Source organism: Salvelinus sp. IW2-2015, linkage group LG4q.1:29 (genome assembly GCF_002910315.2).
Source record: "Salvelinus sp. IW2-2015 linkage group LG4q.1:29, ASM291031v2, whole genome shotgun sequence".
NCBI classification, from domain to species: domain Eukaryota; kingdom Metazoa; phylum Chordata; class Actinopteri; order Salmoniformes; family Salmonidae; genus Salvelinus; species Salvelinus sp. IW2-2015.
The window spans coordinates 10,929,899-10,943,580 of record NC_036842.1 but is presented as its reverse complement, the minus strand read 5'-3'; the positions used below and the strand labels follow the sequence as shown (position 1 = coordinate 10,943,580).

Genomic DNA, 13,682 nt, shown 5'->3' with positions numbered 1-13,682 from the left:
TGTCTTGTGTAACCATACAAAACATAACATATCATACTAATTTGAGTGTCCCGGATTTTCGTTTACTGTGTCGCGTCTAGTATATGAGACCAGGCTGCTTGAATATGAAATCACATCGCTCACACACAAGGGCAAAAGGGTAACCGATACACCTCCCTGCTGGAGATGATGACCAAAACGAATACGTAGCCTACCAACAAGAGGCTCAGTGACTGGGTGCCAAGAGCGCGTGGGACCAACTTCATCACAACTTCTCAAACATAGATATGAATAATGTATCGAAACTGGGAACAGTAATTTCACCTTAACTGTGTGGTGATGTCGAAAATCTGCCTTATTTAGATACTTATCTGAAGTCATTATCGCCTTGTCGTTTCGAGTTTTCACCTGTCAATCTACTACTTGACAGAAGATAGTTTCAGTGCTAAAGAATTTGCAGGTGAGTAAACATGTAATTAACAGTATTTACAATTCAATAAAAGTTTGACATTGTCATTAACTTTTTATTTACTTTAATTTACTGTAAACGTTAGGGTTGACAATGATAGGCCTACTACAAACATTTGAAATAAATGTTCTTGCAAATCACTCTGCTAAGTGCTAAATCTACCAAATTACTTGCAATTGTAATTCGTCTTTAGGTACAAAGTAGCCAACTGTAAATAGAAACTGCAATCTGTCTTGTAGAAAGTTGCTTTTAATGATAAAGCATGTACGATTTGATTTATAATATGCCTGCCATGTTTTTCAGACAGAAAGTGCATTTGTGGGGGACTTAAATCAAATGTAAGGGATTTGCATTTTTTTTTCACATTGTATTCAAGTAACGTTACAGGCTTAGCGCTTCAAAATGGTATACCATACACTGTAGTTGGATCAAAAATGGGAAAGTAATGTTGCTTTAAATGTTGATGAATGTGTAATTCCATTTAGGAGAAAAAGGCTTTCAAAGATTTCGCAGCCATTTACACACTTGCTTTACAATAATCCTTGGGAAACATGTATTTAGAAAATGAATATTTTTACCAAATTTCCAAAATAGATATTCTGTACATTATCTCACTAATTCCCTCATTAGGCAAAACATGAACGGTATTAAATTGCCTATTTGTTGTATAATAAAGATAACCTTTCATATTGAAAAGCTACAGTGCTTCTCTTTGTTCACGCCCATTTAACATAGTTCAAACACTCTTAAGCCTTAGACCCACCCATCTCTATAAGAATTCACATGTGAACCCATGTGACTGTGGCCATATGCTAAAGCAGTGAGGTACATTGCTTAAAAAACAAAGAAAATATTTCAAGATTACAATATTTGATTAACTTCAGGTGCTAGCTTACAAGAAGGAACAACTTAAAACACACAAACACATAAAGGTAAAAACAATCTATATAGATCTAGGCGTATATCATAAGATCCTTTTGTTGTAAATGACTTGTAACTGGAAACGGCAGATTTTTAATGGAGTATCTACATAGGCGTACAGAGGCCCATTATCAGCAACCATCACTCCTGTGTTCCAATGGAACGTTGTGTTAGCTAATCCAAGTTTATAATTTTGTAAGGCTAATTGATCATTAGAAAACCCTTTTGCAATTATGTTAGTACAGCTTAAAACTGTTGTGTACCACTGTGTACTACTGAAGGGAGTAGTACACAGCGGTGTACGAGATCTTCAGTTTCTTGGCAATTTCTCGCATGGAATAGCCTTCATTTCTCAGAACAAGAATAGACTGACGAGTTTCCTAAGAAAGTTCTTTGTTTCTGGCCATTTTGAGCCTGTAATTGAACCCACAAATGCTGATACTCAACTAGTCTAAAGAAGGCCAGTTGTATTGCTTCTTTAATCAGAACAACAGTTTTCAGCTGTACTAACATAATTGCAAAAGGGTTTTCTAATGATCAATTAGCCTTTTAAAATTTTCAACATGGATTAGCTAACACAACGTGTCATTGGAACACAGGAGTGATGGTTGCTGATAATGGGCCTCTGTACGCCTATGTAGATATTCCATAAAAAATCTGCCCGTTTCCAGTTACAATAGGCATTTACAACATTAACAATGTCTACACTGTATTTCTGATCAATTAGATGTTATTTTAATGGACAAAAATTAGCTTTTCTTTCAAAAACAAGGACATTTCCAAGTGACCCCAACCTCTGTCCAGTGAAGTCCACAAAGCATATTGCATGTACAGTAACAGACAGTTATATGACCCACAGCATGGTCAAGAAAGTTAATGTTTCCGCCATTTTTGGACCACTTAACAACTATTGATTTAGAACCACAGAGAGTTACCGTAAATCACAAAGAAAACAGGAGCTGTCTGCACYATTCCAGCACCATTTCAGCTTCAACATTTCAAAACCATCAAATCACCACTGCTTAGTCTAATACAGTGACAACTAAAAGATACAACATAAGCTAAATATGTTGTAGCTGTCCATGGTTCTGCTTTCTGTGTGTGTGTGTGCGTGCACGTTCATGCAAGTAAATTTGTGTGTATTAGGTAGTTCTTGTGGAATTGTTAGATTACATGTTAGATATTGCTGCACTGTCGGAACTAGAAGCACAAGCATTTTGCTACACTCGCAATAACATCTGCTAACCATGTGTATGTGACCAATAAAATGTGATTTGATTTGACATGTTGACTAACCCTACTTGTAGAGAAACACCAATGCCATCCTCCTCTCTTTCATGTCTATCACTCTGTCATACACTACACACTTTTATTTKTTGTTGTCCTAGGCTACCTAGCTAAAATGCTTGCTCGCTAGCCTAACTTCCATTCATGGCCAATGGTTAGCTAGTTAACATTAGCCTTCTACATCTAAATACATATTGAACCTCCATCCTCTCAGGCCAGGGGCACAACAATGTATGAATTAATGGTTGGATCAGAATCGCCGTTATAATCATTGGCCAGTACGGAGAATTAAGTAAAACCAGGAGTCAAAATCCCTATCTCAGTCCATGGCTAATTTAGGAAAGGGACAATATTAGCTAGCTAGCTAGCCACCGGAGGACAACAACACAATGAGATGCAACAAGTTTCTCTGTCAATGATGTATGCTYTCAATKGGATTTGATAGAGGAGTGATGGCAAAATCCATGTTGGCTTCCCTTGACACTTTGTTTTGGTGCGCCAGGACCATTCACAGTTTAGCTCAACGCTGATTGGAAAAATGTTTATAYATTTTTTTATCAAGGGAGGCCAAATGCTTGCTGGCTTCCTTTGCCTTCAATGCTACGGGCGGCAACAATGTCATACTCGTTTGGACCAGACAGCATCAGATAGATGGCCTACACTTAAAGAGACAGAGAGGTGCTGTTTCACTCGCTCGAATGCTTTCTCCTATGCGATACATTCAGCCGCTTGCGAATTTAAAGAAAATGAGGAAACACAGAGAAACAAAAGATAAATCATTTTATGTATTTTTATTTTTTATTTGCCAATTTTTGGGGGAAGCCTGGCTTCCCTTGGCATCCATGAATACATGCCACTGCCTTTGAGTGACTTTGGTTCAGGTCATGTTATGATATGAACAAAGGAATCTATTTCTGACCTGCCATTTGGAGCAGGACATGTAATATTCATGGCCTTTTCATTCTCAAAAAGATATGTTTGCCGGGATGTGTCCAGTCCAGGGGATGCTTGCACATCTCTAGGAGGAAGGACGTCAACGTTGCAAAGCAGCTGAAATCTGGTTCCATCTGAATGAAAGCTCCTTGGCTACAACAACACCAGGCTCCAGACATTTGAAGCCGTAAAAAAGGATAGCAGACTAAAATAGACAAGACTTTAAAACCTTGTATTAAAAATAACAAACCCAGCACTAACATTCACTGACGCCCAARTTAAAGCAATAAGCTCATAAAGTACAAATACAAAATACCGAAAGTGCTGCTTGTTCACCCTAGTTCATCTCCTTGTACTTGCAGAGGAGAGCAGGTTCTTCTTATGCTGAAAGACAAATTCCAGAAAATAGGTTAGAGTTAAAACATAAATACATTTATACTCTAATAGCTTGTTATTGGCTGTTGACTGCTACAGCTGTACTAATTCACCAGCTAAAAAACAAGCCCTGTAGTCAACCTGCTTCCAGTCAAACAATGGCAATGCTGACACAACTTATTTAGCAAACATTTAACTTCATAATTAGCTAAATGTAAATGATATTCGTCTAGCTAGCCAGTTAGTTGAAATGGCAAAAAAACGACCTAAATCGAAATCTATTATCCAATCTAGATAGCTTTTTAGCCATTATTTAATTGTGGTTAGCTAGCTAGAAAACCTTAGCATATATTTACATTTACATTTAAGTCATTTAGCAGACGCTCTTATCCAGAGCGACTTACAAATTGGTGCATTCACCTTATGATATCCAGTGGAACAACCACTTTACAATAGTGCATCTAACTCTTTTAAGGGGGGGGGTTTAGAAGGATTACTTTATCCTATCCTAGGTATTCCTTAAAGAGGTGGGGTTTCAGGTGTCTCCGGAAGGTGGTGATTGACTCCGCTGACCTGGCCGTCGTGAGGGAGTTTGTTCCACCATTGGGTGCCCAGAGCAGCGAACAGTTTTGACTGCGCTGAGCGGGAATGTACTTCTCAGGAGTAGGGAGGCGAGCAGGCCAGAGGTGGATGAACGCAGTGCCCTTGTTTGGGTGTAGGGCCTGATCAGAGCCTGAAGGTACGGAGGTGCCGTTCCCCTCACAGCTCCGTAGGCAAGCACCATGGTCTTGTAGCGGATGCGAGCTTCAACAGGAAGCCAGTGGAGAGAGCGGAGGAGCGGGGTGACGTGAGAGAACTTGGGAAAGTTGAACACCAGACGGGCTGCGGCGTTCTGGATGAGTTGTAGGGTTTTAATGGCACAGGCAGGGAGCCCAGCCAACAGCGAGTTGCAGTAATCCAGACGGGAGATGACAAGTGCCTGGATTAGGACCTGCGCCGCTTCCTGCGTGAGGCAGGGTCGTACTCTGCGAATGTTTAGAGCATGAACCTACAGGAACGGGTCACCGCCTTGATGTTAGTTGAGAACGACAGGGTGTTGTCCAGATCACGCCAAGGTTCTTAGCACTCTGGGAGGAGGACACAATGGAGTTGTCAACCGTGATGGCGAGATCATGGAACGGGCAGTCCTTCCCCGGGAGGAGAGCAGCTCCGTCTTGCCGAGGTTCAGCTTGAGGTGGTGATCCGTCATCCACACTGATATGTCTGCCAGACATGCAGAGATGCGATTCACCACCTGGTTATCAGAGGGGGGAAAGGAGAAGATTAATTGTGTGTCGTCTGTATAGCAATGAATAGGAGAGACCATGTGAGGATATGACAGAGCCAAGTGACTTGGTGTATAGCGAGAATAGGAGAGGGCCTAGAACAGAGCCCTGGGGGACACCAGTGTGAGAGCACGTGGTGCGGAGACAGATTTCGCCACGCCACCTGGTAGGAGCGACCTGTCAGGTAGGACGCAATCCAAGCGTGGGCCGCGCCGGAGATGCCCAGCTCGGAGAGGGTGGAGAGGAGGATCTGATGGTTCACAGTATCAAAGGCAGCCGATAGGTCTAGAAGGATGAGAGCAGAGGAGAGAGAGTTAGCTTTAGGCAGTGCGGAGCGCCTCCGTGACACAGAGAAGAGCAGTCTACAGTTGAATGACTTAATTGTGGTTAGCTAGCTAGAAAAACCTTAGCATGTATGTACCTATCACCTGGCTAACATGGGTTAGCATATGCACCCCAGTGGCTATTTTCGGTGGTTAAACATGACAAACTGACAAAAATGACAAAGATTATCATCATGTCATGCATGGCTCAGCACATCAAACCATAAACATTAGCCAATTTAACTTAGCTAGCTAGCTAGAGTTCTGGCCAGCTCAAGTTAGCTAGCTAGCTACGCATGCTACCTGTATTTGTGCTGTTTATTATTAGTTATTATTATTATTTTATTATTAGTGCTTTTTGAGTTTGGTTCGGTTTCGGCTCGATTATTTAAAAAATTAAAGATTTTTTGATTTCGGTTTTGATAATTTAAAAATAAATACATGCACCAAGCATTATGTTGGTTGAATGCTGTAACAACACGGAATAAAACAATGAATTAAAGTCCCATGATGGTAGTGAATGTTCATTACTGCTTATCACTTATTAACCATCAGTTATTCACATTACTTTACTTGAATACAAGATTTCAGTTGTTGTGTATAATACATGTGTTTAATTTAATTACTTTATTATTTCATTCCAGTCATCATCTCATCTCTATAGAGCTGCTGCCTATGCTGTCTGACAAAATCACTATTTTAGTAGTTCTTCAAAGTAAATAAGGCATACTTTATGTATCCCCTCTTGATCGCGCATTCTTCTGTGTCTTGTGTAGCAAGTGTAAAAGAAACACAGACTGGACGAGTAGCCGTGCAATGGATTATGGTCATTGTAGTTAATTATCATGTTTTCTGTGCTAAACTATGTAGAACATTGGCCTGTTGGAAACTACTACATCTCACAGTTAAGGCATAATCTGATTTATCTCTAGATGAACTGTAGTGCAATGTGCTCATTGAGCTCACAGAAGATTGAAAAAATATATATAATTCAGATAATTGAACCGACAGTCAATTAGTAAAACAATTCAGGAAAAAAAAGACTCTTTGTTTAATCSTTCAGCAGTAGCCTGTATGCAGGTGTTTAGTTACACAGCAATAGCCACTGGGCACACCACCTCAACGTGGATAATTGGGTAATATTTGGTAGATACATTGATCAACAATAGGACTAAATCAAATCTAACTTTAAATACAATTTGATTTGATGTAATCTTATTCTTTCAATTGTATTTTTGGTTTAGATGGAGACGTGAATCCAACACATGWATTATTAACTTGTAGATTCCATTTGAAGTCAACCAAAGCTGAAACGTAGGCCTATATGTATTTTCTATTTTTAGTTGAACCCTGGGTTGAATTGAAACATTAGCTGTTGATGACTTCCCAAATGCTATACAGGCCTAAATATCATCATTGATGATATAGGATTGATAAATGACGGTTACATTTGATTTGATTTGTTGGACCTACCCGTTGGAATGACTCCGATAGCAACAGTGAATCTATTAATCACGATAGCACATTGGTAATAGTCAGTGACAAATATATCAAAGCTAAACAGGGCTGGGCTTGGTTAAAATCCTGGATGGGAGACCGWAGGAATAGCTGTAGATAGATCAACTCTTTATCTTTTTTGTTATAGTGGCTATTATGTTGAAGATCTGACGTTGTTTCAGTTGTACAAATCCAACATATTTTGGTTGTTGAAATGTTACCCTCAAAATGACAGTTTTAACAAAAGTTCGTAACTTTTTTCAAATCCAATGTATTTTCCACCACAGGAAGTTGGCTGCACCTTAATTGGGGAGGACGGGCTCGTAGTAACGGCTGGAGCGGAATAGGTGGAATGGAATCAAAYACATTAAACACATAGTTTAMTGCCATTCCATTCACTTCATTCCAGCCATTATTATGAGCCGTTCTCCCCTCAGCAGCCTCCACTGTTTTCCACGTAGATTCCACATCGCAATACRTTGACARATTACATTGATTCAACCAGTTTGTGCCCAGTGGGTAGCTAGCAACGAAAACAACTTTATGACACTGTGTTGAGCTAGCTAATGAAGTGTGCACATGAAGCTAGCAAGCTGTTTCACTGGGGACTCTTACCTGCATATGGATGATGATTAATCACAGCAGACTAAAACACTTTCAAAATATCCTTCCCACTCGGCATCAACCAATAAGAGCTGCATGATACCAGCACCAGCAGAATTCAGGGCGACACTGTTGTTGAAAGCTGTAGCTACACTTTGCATGTTATCCATAATGGAAATATGAAATATGAGTAATTTTTCCAATATCCGCAGTATCAGAGAGCAGGATGTGACATTTGACAGAAGGCTAGTGACAGACTCTCTCTCGTGAATTTCCCGGCCCCCTCCTTATCCCAACCAATAATGGTGGGGCAAGATTCTGTATTTTCTCTGTGGCTAAACAGCTTCGTTTTAAAAATGTTCTTCATAATTACAGATCACATACAAGTTTATTATTAAGGCATCAATGCGTTAAAAGTTCACATGTTCAAGAAGACATTTCTGCAACAACACAAAAAAAGCCTTTTAAACGGCTCTACTGTATAGACGGGTTGGCTGACAACATTTTGAAAATGATGCGCGCATTGATGGGTCCAGAAGCTGTGCTTTATTATGATTCTCAATGGTCAGATAGCTGGCAAAAATGACAAGAAGCTGTCATGTGGGGAAWCGTAGGTGGCTCGTTTCAGGTAGGTTTATCTTGTTCTTGATACCATGCCTTGTTTTAAGGTGTTTTAAAGTAATTCATGTCAATGCTAATATGGCAAAAAATTCGCTAAATTCGCTAAGTTTATTTTGTCACGTGCACCGAAGACAACAGGTGTAGACCTTACAGTGAAATGCTTAATTACAGACCCTAACCAACAATGCAATTTAAGTAAAAAAAATAGGTATTAGGTGAACAACAGATGAGTAAAGAAATAAAAAACAACAGTAAAAACACAGTGAAAAATAACAGTAGCGAGGCTATATACAGTAGCGAGGCTATATACAGGCACCGGTTAGTCGGGCCAATCGAGTGTACCTTACCGTGAAATGCTTACTTACAAGCCCTTAACCAACAGTGCAGTTCAAGAAGAGTTAAGAAAATATTTATCAAATAAACTAAAGTACATTATTTCCACAAAAATAAAAGTAACACATTAACAGAAACAATAACGAGGCTATATACAGGGGGTACCGATACCGAGTCAGTGTGCGGGGGTACAGGTTAGTTGAGGTAATTTGTACATGTAGGGTAGGGGTGAAGTGACTATGCATAGATGATAAACAGCAAGTAGCAACATGTACAAACAAATGGAGAGGGGGGGGGGGGGTGTCAATGTAATAGTCCTGTGGCCATTTCATTGTTCAGTTGTTTAGCAATTGTTCAGCAGTCTTATGGCTTGGGGGTAGAAGCTGTTAAGGAGTCTTTTGGTCCTAGACTTGGCGCTCCAGTACTGCTTGCCGTGCAGTAGCAGAGAAAACAGTCTATGACTTGGGTGACTGGAGTCTCTGATAATATTATGGGCTTTCCTCTGACACCGCCTATTATATAGGTCCTGGATGGCAGGAAGCTTGGCCCAGTGATGTACTGGACCGTACACACTACCCTCTGTAGCGCCTTACGGTCAGTTGCCGAGCAGTTGCCATACCAGGCGATGATGCAACCGGTCAGGATGCTCTCGATGGTGCAGCTGTAGAACTTTTTGAGGATCTGGGGACCATTGCCAAGTCTTTCAGTCTCCTGAGGGGGAAAAGAACACACAACTGTCTTGGTGTATTTGGACCATGATAGTTTGTTGGTGATGTGGACAGCAAGGAACTTGAAACTCTCGACCGCTCCACTACAGCCCCGTTGATGTTAATGGGGGCCTGTTCGGCCCGCCWTTTCCTGTAGTCTACGATCAGCTCCGTTGTCTTGCTCACATTGAGGGAGAGGTTGTTGTCCTGGCACCACACTGCCAGTTATCTGACCTCCTCTCTACAGTGGCGTGCGAAATTATTTACCCTGCTTGGCATTTTTCCTATTTTGTTGCCTTACAACCTGGAATTCAAATAGATTTTTGGGGGGTTTGTATCATTGGATTTACACAACATGCCCACCACTTTGRAGATGCAAAATATTTTTTATTGTGAAACAAACAAGAAATATTACAAAAAAAGAGAACTTGAGCGTGCTTAACTATTCATAACTAAAGTCAATACTTTGTTAGAGCCACTTTTCCAGCAATTACAGCTGCAAGTCTCTTGGGGTATGTCTCTACAAGCTTGGTACATCTAGCCACTGGGATTTTTGTACATTCTTCAAGGCAAAACTGCTCCAGCTCCTTCAAGTTGGATGGGTTCTGCTGGTGTATATCAATCTTTAAGTAATACCACAGATTCTTAATTGGATGAGATCTGGTTATTGTGCTGCTGGAAGGTGAACCTCCGTCCCAGTCTCAAATCTCTTGAAGACTGTTTCCCTCAAGAATTTCCCTATATTTAACGCCATCCATCATTCCTTAAATTCTGACCAGTTTCCCAGTCCCTGCTGATGAAAACATCCCCACAGCATGATGCTGCCACCACCATGCTTCACCGTGGGGATGGTATTCTCGGGGTGATGAGAGGTGTTGGGTTAGCACCAGACATAGCATTTTCCTTGATGGCCAAAAAGCTACATTTTAGTCTCATCTGACCAGAGTACCTTCTTCCATATGTTTGGGGAGTCTCCCACATGCTTTTTGGCAAACACCAAACGTGTTTGCTTATTTTTTTCTTTAAGAAATTGCTTTTTTCTGGCCACTCTTCTTTAAAGCCCAGCTCTGTGGAGTGTACAGCTTAAAGTGGTTCTATGGACAGATACTCCAAACTCCGCTGTGGAGCTTTGCAGCTCCAGTCTCTTTGTTTCCTCTCTGACTAATGCCCTCCTTGCCTGGTCTGTGAGTTTTGGTGGGCGGCCCTCTCTTGACAGGTTTGTTGTGGTGCCATATTCTTTCAATTTTTTTATAATGGATTTAATGGTGCTCTGTGGGATGTTCAACGTTTCGGATATTTTTTTATAACCCAACCCTGATCTGTACTTCTCCACAACTTTGTCCCTGACCTGTTTGGAGAGCTCCTTCGTCTTCATGGTGTCACTTGCTTGGTGGTGCCCCTTGCKTAGTGGTATTGCAGACTCTGGGGCCTTTYAGAACAGGTGTATATATACTGAGATCATGTGACAGATCATGTGACACTTAGATTGCACACAGGTGGACTTTATTTAACTAATTATGTGACTTCTGAAGGTAATTGGTTTCACCAGATCTTATTTGGGGGCTTCATAGCAAAGGGGTATGAATACATATGCACTCACCACTTTTCCATTTTTTTTTTTTAAACAAGTAATTTTTTTCCCATTTCACTTCACCAATTTGGACTATTTTGTGTATGTCCATTACATGAAATCCAAATAAAAATCTATTTCAATTACAGGTTGTAATGCAACAAAATAGGAAAAACGGCAAGGGGGATATTATTTGCAAGGCACWGTATACGCTGTCTCATCGTTGTGGGTGATCAGGCCTACCACTGTTGTGTTGTCAGCAAACTTAATGATGGTGTTGGAGTCGTGTTTGGCCACGCAGACATGGGTGAACAGGGAGTACAGTAGGGGACTAAGTACATACCCCTGAGTGGCCCAACAACTGTAACAATGCATTTGAGAGACAACAAGTACTCATTGTGCAAATGTATTTATGTTTTCAATAAACATTTGGAGACTAAATATAGTTTACCTGTTGTTAACAATATRAGCCAAGCCCGTCTGTTTTGCCCCATAGTTGCGCACGTGAAGGTTTTCTGTTGTAGTTCTGTTTGCTGTCAAACGTCCCAGACAAGGACACCTGATTCAACTTGTCAACTAATCATGCCCGCAATTAATTGAATCAGATATTTTTTGTCCGGGGATATAATAACAATGTGTACTGTTGGTGGTTCTCGATGGACTAGAGTTGGGAACCATGAGTAGACTATGGCAACATATTTTGGGGAGATTTCAGTAAATTCTTCCCTGCGTGAGTTATAGTTTGTGACTCATTTATTACTCATAACTATAAATGTGTGCCTGTCTCACTGATATATTTCAGATGTCTTTGTCCGTATGGATAGACCACAGAGGGCCTGAAGATGAGATGCTGATTTAGCCACGGATCTTCCTCTTCTGCAGACTCAAGCATGACTTTTGGGAAGAGGAGCATTTTCGGAAAAGTTGTTCTAGTCTCCTAAACCCTCCAAGGCTGCTTGTGAAAAAGAAACTGGGTCAGACATGAACGGTAAGGGCTGTCACCTCTTGGTCTCCCCCTCTGGTGTACCCCATTCGCTGGGCATGATCACAGGACAGCAGGCCCCCTCCATCAGGATGCCTATGCGCACCACCCTGTCCCCGGGATTCTGTGCCACCCTGAGCCCCTCTCCAGTGGGTAGCAGCTGGGGTAGAGGAGGGGGTGTCCACCACTCGCAGGTACCCCTCAGCTCCGGGACAAACTCTGGGAATTCTGGGAGTTCTGTCCTGCTCCCTGCCCTGAGCCTCCGCAGGCAGATGTTGACCAATGGGAAACAGCCAAATGTGTCAAGTGTCTCACAGATGTCACGGCAACAAGTGCCCGCCCTTCAACTCCCACCCATCAGCGTTGCAGCCACCAATCAGGGCATGGCGTCTGACTGCTCTGACAGTGGTGTCAAAGGTACGTTCTTGTAAGCTTTGTCGATATACAGTATTACATTCAGACTAATACATTTACACGAGTGTAGATGTGAGTGATGTCTTGACCTTTTGTGTAGGATAAGGTCATTTCCATGTGAAAGGTTACATGAGCACCAACATGTGAAGKTCATAGGAGGATATCAAATTGGGTGTCAAATGAAAGCTAAGTCTCTATTTATTTTTTATTAAGACATGTAMATTTTTCAACAATTTCCATCCTAGAAATGAGGAATAAGCATAGGCTTTGATTTCTTGTCAAACAGGTGGAAAAGGAGGTCTTAGAAAACATCTACCATAAAAAGCCTTAAAATCTATTAGAAATAAACTCAGCAAAAAAAGAAAMATCCCTTTTTCAAGACCCCGTCTTTCAAAGATCATTCGTAAAAATCCAAATAACTTCACAGATCTTCATTGTAAAGGGTTTAAAAYTGTTTCCCGTGCTTGTTCAATGAACCATGAACAATTAATGAACATGCACCTGTGGAACTGTCGTTAAGACACTAACAGCTTACAGGCGGTAGGCAATTAAGGTCATAGTTATGAAAACTTAGGACACTAAAGAGGCCTTTCTACTGACTCTGAAAAACACCCAAAGAAAGATGCCCAGGGTCCCTGCTCATCTGTGTGAATGTGCCTACTACAAGGAGGCATGAGGACTGCAGATGTGGCCAGGGCAATAAATTGCTATGTCTGTACTGTGAGAAGCCTAAGACAGTGCTACAGGGAGACAGGACGGACAGCTGATCGTCCTCGCAGTGGGAGACCACATGTAACAGCACAGGGTTGGTACATCCGAACCTGCCCAAGTTACACCAAGAACGCACAATCCCTCCATCAGTGCTCAGACTGTCCGCAATAGGCTGAGAGAGGCTGGACTGAGGCCTTATAGGCCTGTTGTAAGGCAGGTCCTCACCAGACATCACCGGCAACAACGTAGCCTATGGGCACAAACCCACCATCGCTGGACCAGATAGGACTGGCAAAAAGTGCTCTTCACTGACGAGTTGCGGTTTTGTCTCACCAGGGGTGTTGGTCGGATTTGAGTTTATCGTCGAAGGAATGAGCGTTACACTGAGGTCTGTACTCTGGAGCGGGATCGATTTGGAGGTGGAGGGTCCGTCAGGGTCTGGGTCGGTGTGTCACAGCATCATCGKACTGAGCTTGTTGTCATTGCAGGCAATCTCAACACTGTGCGTTACAGGGAAGACATCCTCCTCCCTCATGTGGTACCCTTCCTGCAGACTCATCCTGACATGACCCTCCAGCATGAAAATGCCACCAGCCATACTGCTCGTTCTGTGTGTGAATTCCTGCAGGACA

The 13,682-nt window shown here is 41.7% G+C and overlaps 1 protein-coding gene across 1 annotated transcript in view; it reads left to right on the top strand.

The window, feature by feature from the left end:
- The first annotated feature begins 190 nt into the window (after positions 1-190).
- LOC111961435 (zinc finger protein GLIS3-like) overlaps positions 191-13,682 on the top strand; it is a 34,774-nt gene continuing 21,282 nt past the window's right edge. The window contains exons 1-2 of the mRNA XM_023983701.2: positions 191-439; positions 11,746-12,342. Of these exons, the coding sequence (XP_023839469.1) occupies positions 11,925-12,342 (418 nt within the window). The 5' untranslated portion in view covers positions 191-439; positions 11,746-11,924. The remainder of the gene's footprint in view (positions 440-11,745; positions 12,343-13,682) is intronic.